Here is a 24011-nt window from a genome sequence, read left to right on the forward strand (position 1 = left end):
TTCTTAACCCGAGGTACTATTTCTGGGTTAGCGGAGTCTGTAACCTGAAGCATATGTAACCTGAAGTGTATGTAACCACTATACATGTGAAATCAAGTGTTTCTGTATGACTCTGTGCATATGCAAAGATACTAAGCAACAGAACTTATCTGAAATAATACCCTAAATTTTCCAAAAACAAGGGCTGATACTTAATGGGTAGAACAGCGTTGCTTCATGAGATGAATAATAAATTTGCAAGCAATTTGATCAAGAGTCTAAATAAAATAGTCATAGTTTGCATAATAATAATAATAATAATATAATATACTTTGCCTTTAAAAAAAATCAAAACTCAGGTATTATTGCTCCCGGGTAATTGTTTTAAATAAAAAAGCAAGCATTAATGTGATGCTTGCATTTCTTTTCAGTAAGGCTTTCAACCTGAAGTTTTAGATATTGTGGCTGCCTTTACTGAGTGGGATGTGTTAGACTGCCTTTTTGTATGTGAATGTTTTTAGCTTTCATTTTGTTTTAGTTTTTTGTTGGTTTTAATGTTCGTACTGTTGATTTGAGTTTACTTTTCATAAAAAGTGACTAATAAGTTCAATAAACAATGAAACTGATGGTGATGATTACTTGTTTGACAGTTACCTCCTGCTCTTTCTTTTCTTTTCTTTTTTTTTTACCTCCTGCTCTTTCAAGGACAATTTGACTCCATCTAGAACAACAATTCCTGAACACAAGAACCACTCACCAACACTGCCTCCATCTTACAATGATTTAGTCTATTAGCCCTCATTGAACTCAATCCTGCCTCCAGGCTTTGATCCGGCGTTTGATTCAAACAGTATGGAGCATACTGATGACACTGTGCTCCAAATCCTTAGATGGCCACTTTCAACAGCTTCATATACAGATGTTAACCTCAATGGGAGACAAGAGGGAACCCTGCAGGACCTCACAGCTCAAGAGCCAAAGACTGAGCAGAAGTCCGCTTATGCCATTCCCTTGTAGCATCCCTGTGTGGGTCATCCCTGCAGGTATGAGGGGAACCATTGTAACACTGTACCTCTGGCTCCCAAGCCACAAAGCAGCTCCTGGAAGATACCAACAATCAAGAGTACCAAATAGTCTGTACTGATGATGGCGAGAACTCCCTGCAAAGGTGAAGGTCCAGCTAGAATGGTTCCACAGTTATGGAATTAAGGGATTCTTAAATGCTCTAGGGGATTTTCCAGTCAACATGGCTGCTGCTCCCATCAAGGCCCTAGTTTCAGTATGGAATAGCAAGATAGAAAGGACCATATAATTCCTAGGTGTGCTTTTCAGCATTGTAGAGACTAACTGGCCCCTTGCTTTTCTGAGGAGCTTTGCTCAATGAAACAAGCCCAATGACAACTAGAGTACAGGTAGTGTGCAAGTCCCATAGTGAATTTGACTGAACACGGGTGGGAGCACATAATTGTGGCTACTGTGTGCACACGGTGGCAAAGAAGTCCTGCTTTACCACAACTAATTGTGACTTCTGGCCTACAGTCAGGAACATCTGAGACTTTGGAAATCAGCTGTGGAAAATTTGCAGAGCACTTTGAGATCAGCCATCATTGTCAGTCCTGATGGTCTTTTTTAGATTGCATGACAACGTAAGTTGATGTGTTATGCTCCAGGGCAAAGCTGACCTCCAGGCTGTTGCTGGATCCTTCAGGGACTTTTTCACTCCTCCCACGTAATAATATTCTCTCATGGCCCATTTTCTAGCTAACTACACAGTTTCTCTCTGTTCATGTATTTTTGGAAAATTCACTTGAGGCAAAGGCCTTAAGTCTTTCATAGATGACATTGAAACAATCGAACCTGACACTGGGAAAGGCTGGGAGGCGGGATATTGCAGAAGCTGCAATCATAGGTCCCCTACAGGATAAAGGGCTCGTTTAATATGATTCACCCAAGGGAAAGCTCTCTTACTGCAGTAGCAGTAGTAATAAGAACACCACAACTAGGGTTAATATTTCACTGTCCCATTTTATAGTTCCAGACTGATTTTATGTTGTTTGGAAATGCTGTATGAGCAGGAAATCAGAACTGAATTTCTGATTGCTTCCCTGCTCCAAGTGTAGAGCCTACCCCAAGCTTCAAAATGGCACATGCTCACGCATGTGTGCCTAAGAAGTAAAAGAAGCAGTTTTAGCAGGCTCTATCCCTGTGGCTGAAGTCAGAGCCAGGAAAACCAAAGCTTCCAATTAAGTAAAAGGAAAGATGAAACCCACAGGCACCACAGTTCATGTGCACTTCCCCTTTTACTTTTATGCCACTGGAATAACCTCCCAGACAAAACATTTACCCTAAGTAGAATGACGGTAAATGGTAACCAGTAATTTGGTGGAGACGGGAATTGCAAAACATTTTTCTAGTCTATTGTAATCTGGCATTGCTCGGGCGTTGGTTTAGGACTTTCCTCCCACCTGTGAATGCTAAAGGTAATGTGCTACCTTAAGGCTCCATGAAACATGCACATATTTATCAGAAGAATTTCAGGTGATGGCTAGGATAGACAGAGAATATTAAATTAATGAATTTCATTCCCTCTCTTTACCAATATACGATCACTGTTTTCAGGCTGAGACGGAGTAAGGATGCACTGGGACTCATCCTTAAGCTACAACCGATAGGCACAAAGAAATCCCAGAGGTATCACTATTGCTAAAAAAAAAAAAAAAAACACGGTCTTGTCCTTGAGCCCTGACCAATTAGGCGAACAGGGAACTGGGAGGCAATTAAGACAACCTGTAAGGGTGCCACATACCCAATGTGATGGATGGGGGAATAAGTAACTTTGTCAGGCTAAGAGTGAAATGTCTCCCCAACATTACTGCATTAAAAAATCCCAACCTCAAACCTATGTCCCCAGGTATCAAAAATTTGGAAAACGTTGTGGCAGATAATTTTTGCTTCCTGAATTCTGGGGAATTTAAAAGATTGTCTACATTCTTTTAGTTGTATTTGCTTAAAGTGGGAGCGGGGGGTGGGGGTGGTAGAAGTGAGACTCCTATGCCTGCTACAATATTTCGCATGAAATTGTTCACAGAAATTTAATAGTTCTGAGCCTAAGGATCTGGCAACTGAGTGGGGAGAGCTGCATATATGTATAGGGGAGGTTTGTTTATCTGCCTTCCTTGGGGAAATCTCCTAATTCTGATATCGTTTCATTTGACTGTAAAGGACTGTAAAGCTCAATACACATTTAGCAGTGCAATGTTCTGTTTGGTCATCTAAGCAGAAAGTGGAGACCTGAATGAAGGATACATAGAAATCAGAACTGTAAACATTTCCAAAAGCAGCCCTTCACTTGTGAATGCACTAACTCTTGGGACAGCCTAAAGAATATGTCATGCTTTGAAATGCTAGCCCTAAAGTCAGATAAAGACTATATTCTGCCAATGCCTTATAGGCATATGAATTTACAGTGACTATTGGTAACACACAAGGCAGCCCCAAGACATATATTCACAATAATATATTGCAATGTCAATCATGAATATAAGGCATAACTCATTTCTGCTCTAGGTCAAAAAACCTAGACAAAAATATAAAGGTTTAGGCTTATCAGCCATAGCAGCCCAAAATATGTTCTGAGAAGGCAAACTATTATCTTCCAGATCCTGAGAACTAGGAACCAGTGCTAGAAACTGAGATATGAAAGCTAGGAGCTAAATGGCACCTTAAAGTTATGGGCTAGGCACGCTTCTTTTATAAAGCTGAAAATGAATGATCTGCAGCTAAAATATTATGTTCATTTTTCACATGGTCTAGTCCTTCCCCTGCCCACCCCCCTAATATTCTTAAGAGGGTCTTTTCTCCAGCCTTAAGAGAGTAGCTAGAAGTCGGAAGGCAGAAAAATGTCCTCCTTTCCTTCCATTCTGTAGTTTTAATCTGAAATCTTAGGCGCTGCTTGTGCTAATCAAAGTCCCTGTCACAAAATGTGCCTAGTACAATGGGAGCTTCGAACACTGCTAGGAACTGAGGATAGACCAGAGCACTGTGCCCAACTCATGAACTTCTCTATCAACAGTGACCCCCTAGATGCTGTAAACAGAATACTAATCTAAATTGATTACTCCTCTGACCCAACTTGGTTCAGCTTCATCATGGGTGTGTCATCTTATCTGTCTGTTATACGGATTTTGTAGACAGGAGCAGCAGCAGCAATTTTCTCCAGAGATACCCTTTTCTGGGACTTTACTGTTGTAACTCCTCACTACAGTGGCACCCCGGGTTACAAACGCTTAGGGTTACAAACTCTGCTAACCGGAAGTAGTACCTCAGGTTGAGAACTTTGCCCCAGGATGAGAACGGAAATCGCACGGTGGCAGCGGGAGGCCCCATTAGCAAAAGAACGGTTTTGGGTTAAGAACGGACCTCCAGAACAAATTAAGTTTGTAACCCGAGGTACCACTGTACTGTACAGTGAGCACCATTCTTGTGTAGTGGTTAGTGGCAGACTAGGACTGGGAGACCCAGTTTGGCTAAGCTGTGAAGTTTGGCTAAGCTGTGAAGCTCAGTGGGTGACCCAGAGCTAATCATTCTCTCTTATCTTACACTCTCAGCCTTTGGTGCACAACTTGATCAACTGTACTTTAGAAATTCAGTATTTTTCAACAGCATTTTAGAAATCCAAGTGTATGACATTCAAAGATTTGTTCTCCCCGCCGCCCGCCCCCCGTCTTTGACATGGCATGTATTTCTACATGTTTAGAAATTTAATTCTGAACAATACTGTCTTCTTGCTTGCTAAGGATAAAAGCCATCAGGTTCAGGTTGATAGTTTAAAACAGACATGGCTGAAACATGCTTACAGCCTGAAAGCCCACCATCCCAAAGCCAAAAGATTGAAACTAGGGTATACTCTTTTTAATTGGATCTTAAGGATGAACGTCTTTTTCAGGAAATGAATGTCCCCTTCAGAAGGAAAACATTAACTCCCAGTTACATATTCACATCACCTGGATCCTCCTTGTTTGATCTCAAAGAACCGGATCCAGACCCCTGAGGGAACTGCACTATGCCAACTGAACACACCTGAGGCACAGGTGTACTTAATTCTTCTCTGTTAGACTGCAGTGACTTTGAGGGGGGAAAACTGCAGTCCTGAGGCACCCCCCACCCAAACAGGGTGGGGCCTCGTGAGAATATATTATGTTTTATGTTTTAAATTGTTACTCATTTTAATCCTTCCAGGGGCGGGCGGGGGGGGAGAGAAAGAGATACAGCCCTATGGTTCCTTAAAGGACATATTAACATACCCCAAACATCTGCCGGAGATCAGGATCCCGAAAGCGGAAGGGAATGTTGGAGACATGCAGCCGCTTTGGAGTAGATTTGCTCTCGGTACTCTCGTTGCTTTGTGTCTGTGACGGCTGGCCATCCGTCTGTGCCCCTCCTTCTGTCTGCTGCAATTAATTTAAAAAAAAAAAAGTGGAGAAGAAATCACAAAAATCCAGCCAGGATTCATCCGTTTATCAGTTCATGTCTCAGGTATTTACACCACCTTCCTTGACCTAGTATCTGAGCACCTTTAAAGTAAATTTGATAGTAACAGCAAAGTTCAACAAGCAATTCTTTGTTCATGCAATGGTTGAGAAAAGAACAAAAACAGTAAGAGAATCTCCACAGAGCAGGTTATTGGGAGATCAGTTGCATCAGTGTAATTTGGATGTGGATTGAAACAGATACAGATAAAGCAGAGCAAATGACTGTGCCAATACATTTACTGAAGAAGTAGATACCTTTTAATTTTTTTAGACTGAACCTTTCTTGAGGCACTACTTTCAACCTGTGGCATTTTTTATATATGGATCTAATGTTGCACCCATATTAGACATGTCCTGCTTTCTTACCTTTAAAATCCTCTTGGCGTGCTTCCACTAGCATTTAGCTTTCAACACGTCAACATTTCAAGTTTATAATGACAGCAAACAGAATCAACAGTACACAGCACGTATACAGCACTTTAAGACAGTCAAAGCATTTTACATATTGTTTTTTGCAACAACCCGGTTAGGTAGGTCAGTATTATTCCCAAACTGCAGGTGGGGGCATTCAAGTTGAGAAAGTGTGGCTTGCCTAAGTGAGTGCAAGGCAGAGGTGAGATTCTAGAATCATAGAATCATAGAATCATAGAGTTGGAAGAGACCACAAGGGCCATCGAGTCCAACCCCCTGCCAAGCAGGAAACACCATCAGAGCTGTGGTCCTCTGATTTGTAACACACACTCTCTTGATCACTAAGCCATTCTAGCTTTAAGTAGTTCAAGTTCATTTTACCATCATCTCATAACTAATGGCTATATAGGGCCTGGTGTACTTTCTATGATATGGGAGTTTTTTGTGCACGCCACCCGTGGGTCCATGATTTTTTTTAACCCCATAGAGTGGCTGCTGTTGGCATTACTGCATCAGTTTGCTACCCCACTGCTCCTGAGACTGCGTGCAACTGCTGCCAGACGTAAAGAAGCCGTGAGGGCCGCTAGCAGTAATACATCATATTTCTCGTTTTCACTGGCTGTGCTTCTCTTGGTACCAGTGCTGCCTTAATGGACAGTAAAATACCTTTTATACAGGAACTACAGCTTTACAGCCTAGCAAGTGGGTTTGTGAGGTGCCCTGCTTCCAACATCTGGTGGCAAATTATTCTCATCAACAACTACTTCCACTGTCTCTCTTCCCAATCAAATCTTTTGTTGCCCTTCGACATTTATACTGATTCCCCCAAAGGAGACTGTAATTCTTGTAAGATGCCAAATTTTCGTTTCTTAAATGGACCTTACAAGGTGATGGAAGCCAAGCCACATTTATATACGGCCACATTTATATACAGTCATAGGAAAAAGAAAGTGCACTCTCTTTGAATTTTGTGGTTTTACATATGAAGACATAATAACAATCATTTGTTCCTTAGCAGGGCTTCAAATTAGGTAAATACAACCTCATATGAACAACGCATGACATATTACACCATCTCATGATGTATTTAACAGAAATAAAGCCAAAATGGAAAAGCCATGTGTGAAAAACTAAGTACACCTTATGATTCAATAGCCTGTAGAACCACCTTTAGTAGCAATAACTTGAAATAATTGTTTTTTGTAGGACTTTATCAGTCTCTCACATCTTTGTGGAGGAATTTTGGCCCATTGTTCTTTACAAAGTTGCTTCAGTTCTTTGAGGCTTGCTGGCATCTGTTTATGCACAGCTCTCTTAAGGTCCCACACAGCATTTCAACTGGGTTGAGGTCTGGACTTTGACTAGGCCATTGCAACACCTTGATTCTGTTTGTTTTCAGCCATGCTGCAGTAGATTTGTGGTGTGCTTGGAATCCTTGTCCTGTTGCATGACCCAATTTCGGCCACGCTTTAGCTGTCGGGCCGATGGCCTCACAGAATACTTTGGTATACAGAGGAGTTCATGGTCGACACAATGACTGCAAGATTCCCAGGTCCTGTGGCTGCAAAACAAGCCCAAATCATCACCCCTCCACCACCATGCTTCACAGTTGGTATGAGGTGCTTGTGCTGATATTCTGTGTTTGGTTTTTGCCAAATGTGGCGCTGTGCATTATGGCCAAACACTTCACTTTGATCTTCTCTGTCTAAAGGACATTGTTACAGAAGTCTTGTGGTTTGCTCATAGGCAACTTTGAAATCCTAAGTTGCGCTGCCATGTTCTTTTTAGAGAGAAGACGCTTTCTCCCGGCAAACCTTCCAAACAAACCATACTTGTTCAGTCTCTTTCTAATTGTACTGCCATGAACGTTAACATTTAACATGCTGGTGCCTATAGACCCTGAGATGTAAATCTTGGGGTTCTTTTTGCAATTTCTGTGAGCATTGCAAGGTCTGACCTTGGGGTGATTTGCTGGGAAATCCACTCCTGAGAATATTGGCAACTGTCTTGAAGGTTTTCCGCTTTTGAATAACCTTTCTCACTATAGAAGGATGGACTTAAAATTGGTTGGAGATGGCCTTATAACCCTTCCCAGTTTCATAGGCAGCAGCAATTGCTTCTCTAAGAGCATTGGTCATCTTTCCTCCTTGGCACTGTGTTAAAACACACCTGAATGCTCCAGACCAGCAAAGTTCTAAAACTTCGGCTTTTATAGAGATGGGTACACTTGCTGAAAGGGACGCGGGTGGCGCTGTGGTCTAAACCACAGAGCCTAGGGCTTGCCGATCGTAAGGTCAGCACTTCGAATCCCCGCGACGGAGTGAGCTCCCATTGTTCGGTCCTAGCTCCTGCCCCCCTAGCAGTTCAAAAGCACCTCAAGTGCAAGTAGATAAATAGCTACCGCTCTGGCGGGAAGGTAAACTGCGTTTCCATGCACTGCTCTGGTTCGCCAGAAGTGGCTTAGTCATGCTGGCCACATGACCTGGAAGCTGTCTGCGGACAAGCGTTGGCTCCCTCAGCCAATAAAGCGAGATTAGCGCGCAACCCCAGAGTCATCCGCGACTGGACCTAATGGTCAGGGGTACCTTTACTTTTACACTTGCTGATTATCAATTAAGCAAGGGCATTTGATTAGCAGCACCTATCTGCTACTTAATTCCTATGGAAGCAGGAAGGGTGTACTTAGTTTTTCACACATGATTTCTCCAATTTGGCTTTATTTCTGTTAAATAAATCATGAGACAGTGTAATATGTTATGTGTTGTTGTTTATCTTAAATTGTATTTACCTAATTTGAGGACCTGCTAAGGAACAGATGATTGTTACTATGTCTTCATATGTAAAGCCCTAAAATTCAAAGAGTGCACTTTCTTTTTCCCATGACTGTAAGATCCTGTTAAAATTGGGTGTAGGATACAATTATTATGAGGGTGCAAAGGACCATGCAGCTCAATGCCAAGGGCTATAAGCCATGAAAGCCGACATTTCACTGAACAGCAGCAAGTTAACCTGAAGTGCAGACAACCCTTTAGTTATTAGTAGGATTTCATAACATAAATTAGTTCTCCATCCTGCTTCTCCTTCTCTGTTACCAATAAGGCTACAATGAAGAACAGTGTCTTGCTCATGTTCGTAAACAACATAACAATCCAGTTTCGTAGGGCAGCGTCTCAGATAACCATCAGAATACCTCACTTGCTTATGTTTACTTCTAAGGTGTTTTACTTACTTTAAAATCCACTGAGAACAAAAGATCCATTGTGTGCCATGCTCTTTTGCATCTACCATCTCTAAACTTATTGTGCATTACAGATGACACTGGGACCTAAACATGGTGAAAGGCTCTAAACATTGAAAGAGACAGAAAGCCTTATTTAATCTTGTTTGAATCCTTCCTGCAGGAGATTTTGTGTAAACCTTATTACGACATGGTTAACCTGCACCATTAGGGAACCCAGTTTTGGTGAGGTCTGAAAAATCGTGTTCACTGACTGATGTGTGCTGGCAGGAGCAAAGCGAAATCAATAATAATCTAATCAGTTTTTACCGCAGTTACAGCTAAGGAAAGCACAATGAAATACTTGCTGGCATGCAGGTGACTTAATACTTCATGCCTGATTCTTCTTGTTTACAACATAGGCTAACTCCTCTTCATCGTTAGAAGCTGAAAGGTTATTTTGTAGGCCCATTGGTTTTTTATATGCTTCTAATTATTTCAATAGACAATTATGTTAATGGGGGGGTATTCAACTAAGTTTTACTCAGAACAGACCTCCCATGTTCATTAATTTCAATGAGTCTACTGTGGGTAAAATTTAGTTGAATATCAACCAATATGTTCCAAGAAATTTGCATGTTTAGCTATGCACTTTTTAAAAAAGTAAGTTTAAAACCATAAAAAATTATCTTCAAGAAGAGCTGCTGGTTCTTTGTGGATTTAGTAAGACAGGTTTCAAAGTCCCTGGCTGAACTATGAAGCCCACTGGATGGCCTCTGGTTTTTCAGCATCTTACAGCCTAAGGCTGTAAAGGAAAGAAAGGGTGGATAGTGTACATTTAAGTCAGAATTCCTTGAAAGAAGGGCTGGATGGCCATCTGTCAGGGATGCTTTTGTTGTGATTTCTGCATTGTAGGGGGTTGGACTAGATGACACTTGGGTGCCTTCCAACTCTACAATTCTATAAAATGTGACAAGTACGAAACATTTATCCAACATTTATCACCATCTATTACAGTGCCAACATCTACTTTTAAGAATCTAGTATGAAAGGGTACATTATCAGAACCCAGCAACTTAAATTATGTTCTCCAAAATATTAAAATGATGCTTTCATATGACTTAACTGAAGCTAGATAATAAGGACTATAGAATTCCCAAAAGAGGTGAAATAGGTCCCTCAGCCACTCTTAAAAGCAGCACCACTAGGCTCTATTTGTCAGCTGCTACTCTTTCTCTCTCATTCTTTTCCAGATATGACCTTGGACTTGTGTATAAGCTTTTCAGGACAAACAAAAGCATATTAGCAGCAAACATTCACAAGGCAACGTGCTGAGCAAAGCAAGAGCAGCTTTCAGCTTTGCTTCAATCAGGCAATGAATGCAACATAAACTCCATCGGAGCATCTGCAGTCACACAATGCAAAACAAGACACCAAACAGCTGGGATAAACTAATTTCATTCAACCAAGAATCAATTTCAACCAGCCCCAAATATCAAATACACGCATGAGTTTCCTGACAAAGGTACACCTGATCACATCACAAGTATACTATTTACAGTGGCTTCCAATTCCCTCCTCACTACACTGACAAAATTATCTCCAAACAAATGCATGGTGCACCCTGAGGGGAGAATCAATGCAGCTGGCTTGTGATTAAATCACACTAGGCTGTTTGGCAGTTTTATTTTTGACTTCGTCAGAGTCCTCTACTCCCCAGGGTAAAACTGTCCAAGGAGGAGGACAGAATGCATGACATCACATCCATCATCTGTGCAGACAACCACTAGGAAATAGTCTCCCTAAACAACCCTTGGATATCTTTTCTTCCCCCATGGTCCAAGGGGTCTCTCTCTTTAAAGTGCTTTTTTTTTTTTTTTTTTTTTTTGCACTCTGGAGCACGGCTAATGCAAACTTCCAAATTCTGAGCAGCTTACAGCAGATGGTGAAATTGGCAAGTTGACACAGCCTTCCAGATGGCCACAGACATACGGCCCATCATTCCCGCTCCTGGTTACAAAGGGTGCACAGAGTGAGGAAACTGGGAACATGGCTGAACTGGTGGTTCTCAGTGTAACAGGGCTCCCATGGGTGGTGTGAATAGTTGGCGGGGATGTCCCTGCTCTTCCCAAACCTCTCCCAGTGGATACCTATACTGGGCCTGGCAGCAGGACCCTATTCACTACATAAGCTTAAAAGGTGAAGTGCATAAAATTATGTATTGTGTGTGACGAAAGTGGATAGGGAGGTGCGTTATTGTTCTCTCTCTCTCATAACCCTAGAACCCAATATCATCCAATGAAGCTGAAATGTGTGATATTCAGGACAGACAGAAGAGAGAGAAAGAGTGCATCTTCACACGCTGCAGTGTTTAAACTGCTATTACAATTTGCAGTGATGACACCAACTAAACTGGCTTCAAAAAAGGGAATTGGACAGATTCCTGAAAGATATGGTTGTCCATGGTAAACCACTGAGCCTCTTGGGCTTGCTGATCGGGAGGTTGGCGGTTTGAATCCCCATGACGGGGTGAGCTCCCATTGCTCTGTCCCAGCTCCTGCCAACCTAGCAGTTCAAAAGCACCCCAGTGCAAGTAGATAAATAGGCACCACTGTGGCAGGAAGGTAAACTGTGTTTCCGTGCGCTCTGGCACTCGTCACGGTGTTCTGTTGCACCAGAAGCGGTTTAGTTATGCTGGCCACATGACCCAGAAAGCTGTCTGTGGACAAACGCTGACTCCCTTGTTCTGAAAGTGAGATGAACGCGGCAACCCCATAATCACCTTTGGCTAGACTTAACCGTCCAGGGGTCCTTTACCTTTACCTTACTAGCCATAATGGCTATATATTACCTTGAGTACCAGACGCAGTATGCCTCTAAATAGCAGTGCTGGGGAACATGAGTGGGAGAATACTATTGAACTCCTCAGCAGCTTGTGGACTTCTCCTATCCTTCCGGTTGGCCACTGTGGGAACAGAATGAGGACTATTTGGGTCTTCTTATGTTCTCTTCCTCACTCCTTGTCTCGTTAGCATGAAGAGTAAATGGAGCAATCAATGCTTAATCCCTTGGGGAAAATTTGCATCCCTAAACCCCATAACCATCTTGTGGGTGTATACTGCCATATTTCTTTTCGGTGCTCCCAATCAGAGGCAGTGAGGACAAAGGATTCACTTCTGTGGCTGCACCAGGTTGTGGCACTCCCTGGCTCAAGATATTTGTCTGATATTCTTCCTTGATGTCTTTCTGGCATCACTATAAGACACCTATTCTGGAACAAGTTAAATTTGTCTATTAACTATTCATTTTATCTGCTGTCCTATCTCAAATTCTTTTTAGTAATTAAACAAAAAATTTACTATCATTATCATCTTGCTTTTAAATGCCCAGGCTTGGATTGTTAGCTGTCTAAAGCACATTTCAAAAGCGGAAAGGTAGGATAAAAATTTTCCTCCAATAAACAAATTAACGAATAAGGCTCTGTTCTGTCTTAATCAACAAGCTGTGATTTGGACTGAGGAAGGCTAATTACAAAAGGATTTGAGAATCCCTGCGCTAAACAGCCTGACCTAATCTTGATATAACTTTATACAGAAGAAGCCAACCAGTTCTGTTGGAATAACTTCTAAAGACTAGAAACCAATGGAAATATAAGACTACGTAGAAGCTGAAATTTGTGCCCCAATTAATGTTGTGTTGTATATTGAAGAAAGCCAAGGGCTCAAATATGAGGAACGTGGGATGCCTCCCTTTTCCAGATTTCCAGTGCACATTTCACTCCTCAGAGCATGACAGACTTCTGAAAGGTACATTTAACTTCAGACTTCCACAGAGATTAAAATATCACATTAGAGCTGCCAGAATACACCTTACTCTTTATGAGGTCATTAAAACTATAATAAAACACCGATTACCACAAATTAAGTTTTTTATAAAAATTGACTTCTGCCTCTCAGTTTTTAATTTCACTTTAAGTGATTGTTCACTAGACAGATGATGAATATAATAGACCCAGCCTTCTGATCTATTTTGAAGACAGCTTACACAGTGGCCTGGCAGGAGAAACCACCTCAAGTGTAGCTGATTAATGTATATACTTTAGAAAACAACTAATCTTCCACTAAGAAGTTTCGGCTCCTTCAGGCTAGCTCTCTGTCAGTGCCTCATTATAAGATACAGCTCTTTCTTTTCTCAAGGTTGCATATGGCTAGTCAGACTCTGCAACAAAATTAATCTCTTCAGAATATATCTGGGGGGAAACCACTCGCTAAATATTCTGCATTCTGCTTGCAATATTAAATTATTATTTTTCAGAATTCTGGCTATTTTGGCAAACTGCTGGATGGCAGATATGAGATGAGACCAGTAGCGTAGCGTGGGGGGTGCAGGGGGGGCCGGCCACACCGGGCGCATCTTCTGGGGGTTAGGGTTAGGGGGCGCAAATCCACGGGTTAGGGGGCGCATGTTACGCCACTGGATGAGACAGCATGAGAGAACACGAACCAGGAACCTTTTGAGGTAGAAGGGGGAACTGGATCAGACTTAAATCTCATGTAGACTGACACTGGCAACTATATAGGCAGGGCTGAGGAAAAAACACTGTCTGAAAATGTGGAGAGACGCAGTCAGTCCATGTAGAGCCCATCGCTGCTCACTGTCCTCTTCATCATGAGGTAGTGAAGGTGGTTATCTTTCTCCCCCCAGGAACACAGAATGGAAGCAGGAAGTCAAAAGAGTGAAGCTCCTTCCCAGTTCCATTTTTGACTACTTTTCAAGGCTCAGATCTGTACCTGAACTGCTGAACAAAAAAAAAAAGTTTTTCCTAGAGGATAGGGTGGGAAATGGGGTGATCTGGGGGGCTGGAGTGAGAGTGAGCTAGTGAGATAAGGGACACACATGCACTCACAAGCTGGATCCAGTAAAATGGATAGTCTTGAAATTACCCCCCCCCCCCGAGGTTTCTCGCCACCACATCATAGGTCATCTGGTCAACAGCTATGTTATGTGATTCACTCATGATTTTGTCAAAATCCTATGTAAAAATAATGAATATCCTAAAGGATCCATGCCTTGGATTAATGTTTTTGTGTTGCTGACAAGCACCAAATTTATGGTTTTTACAGTGAAGTCCGTCAGTGTACTCTTTAATTTGATTGTGTCTGGTGGGACCCCATGTAAAATAAAGCACATTCAGGAAAGCCATGGAATTGCAGTGTTGGAAGGGATCCAATGGTCATCTAGTCCAGCCCCCTGCAATGCAGGAATTACAGCTAAAGAATCCCAGATAGAGCCAACCTCTGTTTAAAAACCTTCACTGAAGGACACCCCACCACCTCCTGAGGTAGTCTGTTAGAAATTTCTTCCTGATGTTTAGTCAGAATCTCCCTTGTCATTTGCCTCCATTGGTTTGGGTCCTACCCTCTGTAATGCAAGGAAGACCTAGAATCATAGAATTGCAGAGTTGGAAGGGACCACAAGGGTCATCTAGGGATCGCAACTAAAGCCAAAATTGCACAGAGACAAAACACATCAGATTCAATGGTAAATGGGATTGTCAAAGTCCTTTTTCCAGGAAATCTGCCCCGTTTCTGCTCTCTTTTATTTATTTATTTTTTTGCCAAGTACACAAGTTAAATGTGCATAAATTGTAAGCACACTGTATATTTATATCTATACACACACAAACACAAACATATAAACAAGAGGATAGGAGCAGCAAGATGGTAAGCAAGAGAGTGGTGAAGGAGAAACCAAAATGGTGACAGGAGCATATTGAGAAAAATGAAGAAAAGAAAAACGAATGGCTAAAAGTAACAATAAAGAATAGGAAAAGCCATAGAAAAAATGAAAATACGGGAGGAACAGGAAAGGAACAGGAATCAAAGACAGGCGTGTGCTTACTTTCTTGAAGGCAGGACAGACTGAGGTGACATCGTGCATCCTGGGAGTCATCTGCTTCCCAAGACATTGTGCCTGCCTCTGGCCACTTGGTGGGCCCTAAAGCCCAGCCCAACAGCCTCACTCACACTGCACAAGATAAATGAGAGCTCCCTAATTTTTTTTAAGAGAAAGACAGAAAGAGAGGAAGGAAGGAAGGAAGGAAGGAAGGAAGGAAGGAAGGAAGTCCCTAAAACTCACTGTGGAGAAAAACTAGAGAGCCTTTGCTGAGATACTGCAAATGTAGTAGCCAGATTAAGAAAACTGAATGGAAAGGTGACTGCTTATCATAGCATGCAAAGATGAATCAAAAGTTGTTTTGCAGATTCCAAATGTTCGACTAGATTGTTGCCATGAACAAGAATATGGAAAGTGGCTGTGAGCATATGCAAAGTGCTTTTGCCTCACTGCTTGCTGTTGCTCATTGGAGGAAGGGCTCTTAAGTCAGAGACAATGATTTCCACTTAAGCTTGAGCCCCGGAACCTCTCAATTAAGCAATGCCTAAAGGAAAGGCTGTGTTATGTGAAGGAGGAGGGGAGCAACAATGCATTAAATCATTGCACTGGAAAGGCAAACAAAAGTGTTTGCATTTTTGGAGCAATCAGTACCCCCTGTACCCTGTACAAATTGTCACACATTTACTACTTTTCTCTCCTTGATACTTTATGAATAACCGCCTACAGAAAATATGGGTGCAGGAGTCAGAATGTTTGGGAGTTAATCACATCTAACTGAAGAAGAACAGATGGCGTTTGCCAACAGCTGTATCTTGCTCCAATCAAATTCCAGTGTGTTCTGTTGTTATGAGTGCTGCTTCACACATTACAAAGTTCTTAGCACAGGCACAACATAGCATAGAAACCGGAAAGAACTGAAGAAATCGGCTGAGAGAGGCAAAGCAAGTTAAGTTCACTGTAGCCTGGAGGCCCAGTTTGAAATGTCATTGCAGATCACCAATTAAATTTGGCGTATCAAGTCTACTCCCCCTTGGATAATACCCCTATACATCATGATTCCCTCATATGATTTGGCATGACCATTATTTATTAGTCAGAACATCTAGGACTAAAATATTGTGCACCCTGAAGCTCAGGAATGAGATGGGCAATCTGAAGATAGGGCAGAGTATACATTTCCCTCACTTAATTTTATTGTGTTACTATTCTTTGCTTTAAGAAGACAAAGCTTCCTGGCAGAGCAACTGATTCATTCTGAAAAGAGATGACTAAAACACAGATGACAGAACTAGATGAGATGTTTTCTGGACATCCATACAATTCATAATCCTAAGAAACCTGCAGGAATCTATTTCAAACATTGTCATCTATACCTTAGCTACTACCAGTTCTTGCACTTATGGGATCATAACTGTCAAATTACAGGGATACACATGCATCAGCTTAATTGAGAAGTTTCAGCCATGGACAGCTGACAGCAGAGAAATTATTAAGAGGGGGAATATCTACAAGAATAGGCTGAAAGTTGAGAATACTGTAGAAAGATTTCCACTGCGAGTTACTGAATTTCTACTCTCATGTCAACCTCTTAACAGAGACAACACCTAATCTTTACAGCATGGTCTGCAAATCAGGAACATACCACTAGCTTGCATTGTCTCCTGGTCTCCATGATTTGCTGCAACCATGATTTCTGAATCAGATTTTTTAAAATAATAAAAGGCTTAGTGAAAACCAGGACTACTTGAAAACCATGATGTTAAACAGTGGTTTCAGGTGGATTTGCAAACCAGAATTTGTGGCAATCCTGGTTTGCAGAAACCACAGTTAAATCAGACTGACAGATTTTAGTATGCTATACTTAAAAGCAGACCACGGAAGAGAGGGGGAATTTGTGCATAAGCCAGCATTGACTAATGTGAATTAATCTAGATTTCAGAAGTCTCTGTTAATGTCATACAGACATATGATTAAAAATGTTGAGGTTGGAGTGAAGAATTCTACTACAGTCTTTTGCAATTATTCTGATGTTAAATTCAGCACAGTAAGTTCCCTTGAAGACATGTCTGGGAACTTCTTGACTGTGGTGTTCATCATAAGAAATTGATCTAATGTTCTGAATTACTATGATGATGTGGGAAAGGCAAAGGAAGACCCTCCCCCCGTCCAAAAACCCCCACTACTACTAACAAATCCTCCTGTATTTTGTGCTTTCTTTCCCCCTTCCATTTTTTTGGGGTTCTCACAAACAGACTTGTGATGGATGGTTATATACCTAGACCAGATGGTGCAGAAAAATATCCTGGCGAGGCAGCATGCTAAGCACACCGTGGGGTGCTTCAGATTTCCCAATATATGAATAGTCATCAAAATATCTTATGGTATACAAACTAATTCAGAATTACATGGAATACACATTAGGGGGGATCAGGGGCACATTTATATTATATTATATTATATTATATTATATTATATTATATTATATTATATTATATATAGTAACCACATAGGTTCTGAGCTTGTTTGTCCCCAGACAATTGTCAAAGAAGGATAATGAATGTCTCTGTCTTGGCTGCAAGATGACATTTAACTAGTAGGCCAGTGATGCAGAGTTGCTGGGAATGCAAACATACTGAAGGTTTTTTTGGATGGGAAACTAGAGCTTCGTCCAGTGATTGAATGATTAACTTAACAGGCACATATAAGAAGAGTATACTATGGTAACTATGTACTCTTGTGATGGAAATAATAAACAGTTACCAGATATTAAACACTGGGATTAAATGCAACAGCTAATTCAGAAATAGAAGCTTTGCCAACAATTGAACTGAGGATAGAACTACATGTTCAGCAGAGACTTGAATTACCAGACACTGCTCTCTATGTAGCTCTGCACAGTGAAAATACAACTGCTGACAAAAAATACAGGCATTAAGATTGGGCATAGATACTTTAGAGGTGAGGTCAGGTATGGGGGACTCCTTGGTCCTGAATGGGGTAACTGTGTCCCTAAAAGACCAGGAGCACAGCCTGGGAGTCATTCCGGACTCACAGCTGTAAATGGAGACACAGGTCAGTTTTGTGTCCAGGGCAGCTGTTCACCAGCTCCATCTGGTACACCAGCTGAGACCCTACCTGCCTGCACATTGTCTCACCAGGGTGGTACCTGCTCCAGTTATATCCCACTTGGACTACTGCAATGTGTTCTATGTGGGGCTACCTTTGAAGGTGACTTGAAAACTACAACTAATCCAGAATGCGGCAGCTAGATTGATGGCTGGGAGTAGCCACCATATAACCATATAACGCCAGTCCCAAAAGAACTATGTTGGCTCACAGTATGTTTCCAAGCACAATTCAGAGTGTTGGTGCTGACCTTTAAAGCCCTAAACGGCTTTGGCCTTGTATACCTGAAGAAGCACCTTCATCCTCATCATCCAACCCAGACACTGGGATACAGCTCTGAGGGCTTTCTGTTACAGGAAATCAGGCAGAGGGCCTTTTTGGTAGTCATGCCCAACCTGTAGAACGCCCTCCCGTCAGATGTCAAGGAGATCTGTGATTTAAAAAAAACTTCTGAGGACAGCCCTGTTCAGGGAAGTGTTTAGTGTTTGATGTTGGATTGGATTTTTACTATTTTTTGTTGGGAGCAGTCCAGAGTTGCTGGAGCAACCCAGTCAGATGTGTGGCATATAAAAAGTTGTTGTTGTTGTTATACAAAGTATACTAATTTAATAAATAGTAAGTTGGCTGCAAGAGTACTTTGACACAGAATCCTCAGGCTGCACACTGAATTAAAATTCCACAATGCAAATTAAAGTGTTCACAATATGGTTAATATTATTTAATATACACAATTAACGTATTTAATTAAATATGTAGAATTGAGTCCTTGACAGAATAAAAGCTGGGAATGTACAAATAATAGTAATAATAATACTAATATTTTTGAAGGCTTCTAGTCAAACTAGTGGAGCCTCTTGTGAAGCCATTAAATAAACATAGCCTGTGAAGAAGAAGTGCGCACAATGCTGGACTACCCTCCCCTAGACATCCTCCAAACAGTCCTGGTGTGGAGTTGTCTTGGGTTAGTCTGCAGTACACTCCCCACCCCTCACCTCAAAAGTGAATAAACTGGGGTCGGAGGGAGTTGTGGCCCGGGGGGGGGGGCAGTTAGGGTAGAAACAACCGGCTGTTTTTTAAAGTGGAGCCATAGCCTGGATTAAGAATAATCCAGGCAATGCCCCACACTGGAAGAGTTTCTAACTGAGAATATTGAAAAGGGAAACATGCTAAATAAGGAGCAAACCAGAAATGGCAATGCGAAGTCCAGGGTCAAAGCCTGAGTGCATTTTCAGACTGTTCAGTCGGAAGCGCACCAGAGGTTGTCTGAGCAATACAGGAGAGTGGCTGTGGGGATAGGGTGGCAGGGATGACAACTGGGATTGAATGTGATCTCACCAGGCCTTGCTTCTCTTGACTCTTCATCATATTTTCCCCCATCATGAGGGGAATGGGATATGAGGCTGTCTGAAATAAGACTCATAACTGGTTAAACAAACAAACAGATGATAAAGAGTGCCTCTGAGGATGTGTTGAGGTCTTCCTCTCTAAGTCTTTTGTCAAGGATCCCAGGAAGAGACAAGACTTTATGGCCTCACTTTGCTATTATCTGGGTCAAGAGGGTTAATGCACCAAGGAGAGCCCAATAGGTAGCGAGGGACAAGGCAGACAAGCTCCACACTCCTCGTGCCACCCCAGCCAGAGGTACAATGGCGACCCCAAAGAGGAGGAGGAACCAGTAGTGGTGGAGGCGATTTTGCAACCTGCCTGCGGCCTCCTCCTCAGCCTGCTCCAGAGCCATGCTAATCCCAAAATAATCCCAGTCCTTTCACTCCTGCTCTAGCAGCCCTCCTCATCCCAACTCCAAGGCACACAAACCCCAAGGTGGAAGAAGAAGTAGAAGTTTGGATTTGATATCCCGCTTTATCACTACCCGAAGGAGTCTCAAAACGGCTAACATTCTCCTTTCCCTTCCTCCCCCACAACAAACACTCTGTGAGGTGAGTGGGGCTGAGAGACTTCAAAGAAGTGTGACTAGCCCAAGGTCACCCAGAAGCTGCATGTGGAGGAGCGGAGACGCGAACCCGGTTCCCCAGATTACGAGTCTACCGCTCTTACACCACACTGGACCAGCTAGCCAGCCCTCATTTCCCTAAGTGCATCCCAATCTCCGCTGGGAAGGAAATGCCAGTTGCGGAGAGCAGCCCAGGCAAAGCCTGGCCTGGAGATATGGAGCAGGTGACAACTGACCAGATTCCCAGCCATTTCCTTACCTCCCCCCGCAGCTCAAATCAGGGGACTTTGATGGATTGGGGGAAGAGAGAAAAGGCTTCACGTCTACATTACCCTCTGCTCTTGGCCCTGGCCAAAAGCCCACTAGCGGACTGCCTACCTCATCCCCTGAAGCACTGGCTTTCCTAATGAGGCAGGAAATCCATGGTACTTAGCAAGGGCTCCCATGTGTTGGATCACCCTGCTTTAGAGAAAGACTTGCTCCTGTTTAGTGGCAGCTTTAGGACTGAAGAAGCTTCATGACTTAGGTTATATGTGGGTAATTCCAGAAACTGCTGGCCCGCTCATTGTTCTCTATAATCTTGGCTGAGAATTGTTTTTAAAGCCTGTGTTTTTAAGGCCTATTTGCGTGGCACAGAATCTTGAGTCAAACAATTTGAGCCAAGAGTGTGTTGCTCTGGAAAGATCTCTGGGAAATTAAAAACTCGCTCCTAGGGACTTTAGATTCCAGGCACATATTTAACTACTGAAGGAACATTTTAAAAATGGAGAACTTGTGACAGATCTGATACAAGACAAAAACATTTTAGCACCACAAAAGAGTTCAGGATGTGGTTATCCAAGGTTTTTTCTACCAATGGAGATAAATTGTCCCACATTCTTAAAAATAATTAAAGCTGACTTGTCCCTGGCAGAGCAATTCCAAAGCAAAGATTGCTGAAGAGGCATTAAACCTGAAAGCCACAACCCTACATCATGTGATAAAAAATATGAAGCAAGGGAAGCTGCAATAATATTCTTTTTGAGATCTGCTCTACTACTTGTGCCTGAAACCTAGACCTGCATATAAAAGATCCTTCCAGTGGGATTGATGGGCTCATGGCTCAAAAACCAAGCAGAAATTCAACCAGTTACGAGGCTACAGACTTGGCGATCCATCATATATCTCACCTACTCCATTGTTTTTCCGATAAATATGATTTGGCAGGCAGCTAAGGAACAGTTATGGTGTTTCCAGAAGAAGGATTTCCCCCAGTGCCAGGTATAGCAGTCACAGGATATACAGGGACTATGCCAATTTCCATTCCAAAGGTCCAAACATTACTAGAGAGACCAACACGAATGTCAGGCTGAATTAATGAGATGCGCAAATTCTGTTTTCCTAATGTGTAGTTTTCTTGTGATACTCTTTCTCTATTTGGGGTTGGCTTAAAACAGCCATAGGGAAAACAGTCAGCATGACAAGGCCTTAGGCTAAAGGGTAGGAAACAATGCCATCATCCCAAAGGGTAAAACTGGAAACCTACACCCCACCCCCGAATAGCTTTCCTGCACATGTGCAGTTTACACACACTACATTGCACTGATTACAACCATGAGATGTAAGAGCCAAAACAATAAAGCCTAACAATTTATGGAGATATTTCAGACAAGCCTCCTTCAGAGCCTTCACTTTCTGTGAGGTCTCCCTCCCCTACAGCAAAATTTGTAGGTGAGATCTCATCAGGCTGAAGGCACTAGGTGAGTCTCCCTGGGGAGAGCATTCCACAAACAGGGAGACACCACAGAAAAGCCCCGTTCCCATGTAGGAGGTCCATTAAGAAAGGCCTCAGATGATGGTAACAGGGTCCAGGTAGGTTCATATAGAGAGTGGCAGTCCTTTAATGATTGCAGTCCTGAACCGTTTAAGGTTTTATAGGTCAAAAGAATGTGCAAAGCAGGCTGTAAACAGCAGCACTATCAATGCTGTAGGGGGGTGGTGGTGAGATTCTACACCTCCTTGGGGATGCTTGTTCCATTGTGGAGGAATATTTTACCCTGCTCAGTGATGGCTCCAACAAGCATTTTTCTTGTCTTTGTGGACTCCCAGCAAGCTTGACTCTCACTACTTCACCAAAATACAAGTACAACTGTCATCTTTTTTAAAGGCTGTCATTCTGATCACCTCAGTTCACCACTTGACATGTGCAGGCTCCTATCCTCACTCTCACCAGTTCTCTAAGCAGTTGAATTAGCTGATGAGACGCAGTGCTCTTTCATGCAGTACACTGAGATTGCCTCCTAATATGGAAGAGGAACAGGAGGCTTGGCAGCAGCTGGTGACTAAGGTCAACGCTCCCATTATTCATTCCCTGCTTCATTATATTAAATTAAATAAACGTCTGGACAAAGATGAAATCAACATAAACGCATAGAGGCAGCTCAGAACTGGCATACAGGAGATCCCATTTCATTTGCAGGATTCATATCTTCCACTGTCACACTGCAGACATCAAGCATTTCCATGCAAAAGATCTAAGCCTGTGTTGTACTTTCAAGCTTGGGAGCAGATAGTATGACTCTACACCATTAGGCAGGACTTGTTATAGCTACCAATAATGCTTTGCCCTACTTTAAGTGCATCTGGATTTGGCTTCCAACAAGAGCATTAGGTTTAAATGAGTTAGTTTAGTACCTTATGAGCCAAAATGCCTTCTTTTTCAAGTCAACTGTTTATTTTAAGCAGTTTTATTTTATTTTAAGGAATGTTTTAAGGTACTGATCCATGATGCCACCTGCTCACCAAAGACAAAATGCTACCTAATGCTAAGCATCTCTATACACCTCAAACTGGTATTTTCAATCATATCCTTCCATTCAAGGCCACTGCACTCATGTAGGACTTACTTGGGAGCTATGTGTGTGCTATTAGCCAGCTACGTTACAAGAAAACTGAAAGCATTAAAAGATTAAATCCATCCTTTGCACCCAAGATTCCCACCATAATGCTCTTTATTAGGAAGTTAAGACTTAACAAGTGGCTTAACAGATGGATAAAGCTTTTCGTTTAGATAATCCGCAGGCATATTGCCCAGTTCGAGGCTACAGAATTATGTCAAAAAGGGAACAAAGTAAATGGCTTTGTGGCAGTCCAAGAGTCTTGTCTACAACATCATTTCTCAATTCCATCATGGTGCTGCCCTCAAATCTTCACCACATTATGGCATTCTGAGGAACAAACTCTACCGATTCATTTCCACCACCCCAATCTAGAAATTCCCCCCTAAAATGGTCCTATTCTTAACAACCAAAGGCAGCCACAATCGGCAGGTCTGCTCACCAAATCCAGCAGTCCATTCTTTTAAAAGATCCATTTAAAGTTTGAACAAAACACAGAGGAGCTTACAGGTCTCCTTGTGTCCCTTTGAGTGAAGATTGGATCTTCCTCACCTCCTCTGTCCCTTTATCCTACTTAATAGAAACAAGCAGTTCTGGCAGAGAGGAACTGAGCTGCATCAGATTAGGTGCAATAAGGGTTTGGACACCCACATTTGCAGGTAAGTTAACCTTGGGTATCGTGATCCCATCATGTCCAAGCCACACTGGTTATACAGGCACCTTTCACACTGATGCCAACCAGACCCATCTGCATTCACTCCTGTCTCCGAAAGGGGGCACAGGGTGTGAAAAGGCCCCTATATGAGGGCCCATCAGCCACATGAAAGTGGACTGGAGGGCAGGTCAACTAGTTAAGAATAAAACAAGTTGGCTTGATTTTTCTGTCACCTTCTTAATTCATTCAGCCTGGATTGATTGATTGATTGATTGATTGATTGATTGACTGATTGATTTCAGATGAATAACAAACATCTGCCCTTCTCAGTTCTCTTTCCAATGCTCTTCTTTGGTCATCACAGCTTTTG

The 24011-nt window shown here is 42.3% G+C and overlaps 1 protein-coding gene across 23 annotated transcripts in view; it reads right to left on the reverse strand.

The window, feature by feature from the left end:
- RBFOX2 (RNA binding fox-1 homolog 2) overlaps window positions 1-24011 on the reverse strand; it is a gene marked incomplete at its 5' end in the record, with an annotated part of 176846 nt that overhangs the window by 44083 nt on the left and 108752 nt on the right. For 18 of the 23 annotated variants that reach the window (XR_013977061.1, XR_013977062.1, XR_013977063.1 and 15 more), the window contains one exon: window positions 5283-5429. Coding sequence is in view for 20 of the 23 variants with exons in the window: in XM_080971770.1 (XP_080827896.1) it covers window positions 5283-5429 (147 nt within the window). The remainder of the gene's footprint in view (window positions 1-5282; window positions 5430-24011) is intronic. The other 5 variants (XM_080971757.1, XM_080971756.1, XM_080971769.1 and 2 more) reach the window with 1 other exon arrangement.

Source organism: Podarcis pityusensis (genome assembly GCF_964106645.2).
Source record: "Podarcis pityusensis genome assembly, chromosome: 10".
Taxonomy (NCBI): Eukaryota; Metazoa; Chordata; class Lepidosauria; order Squamata; family Lacertidae; genus Podarcis; species Podarcis pityusensis.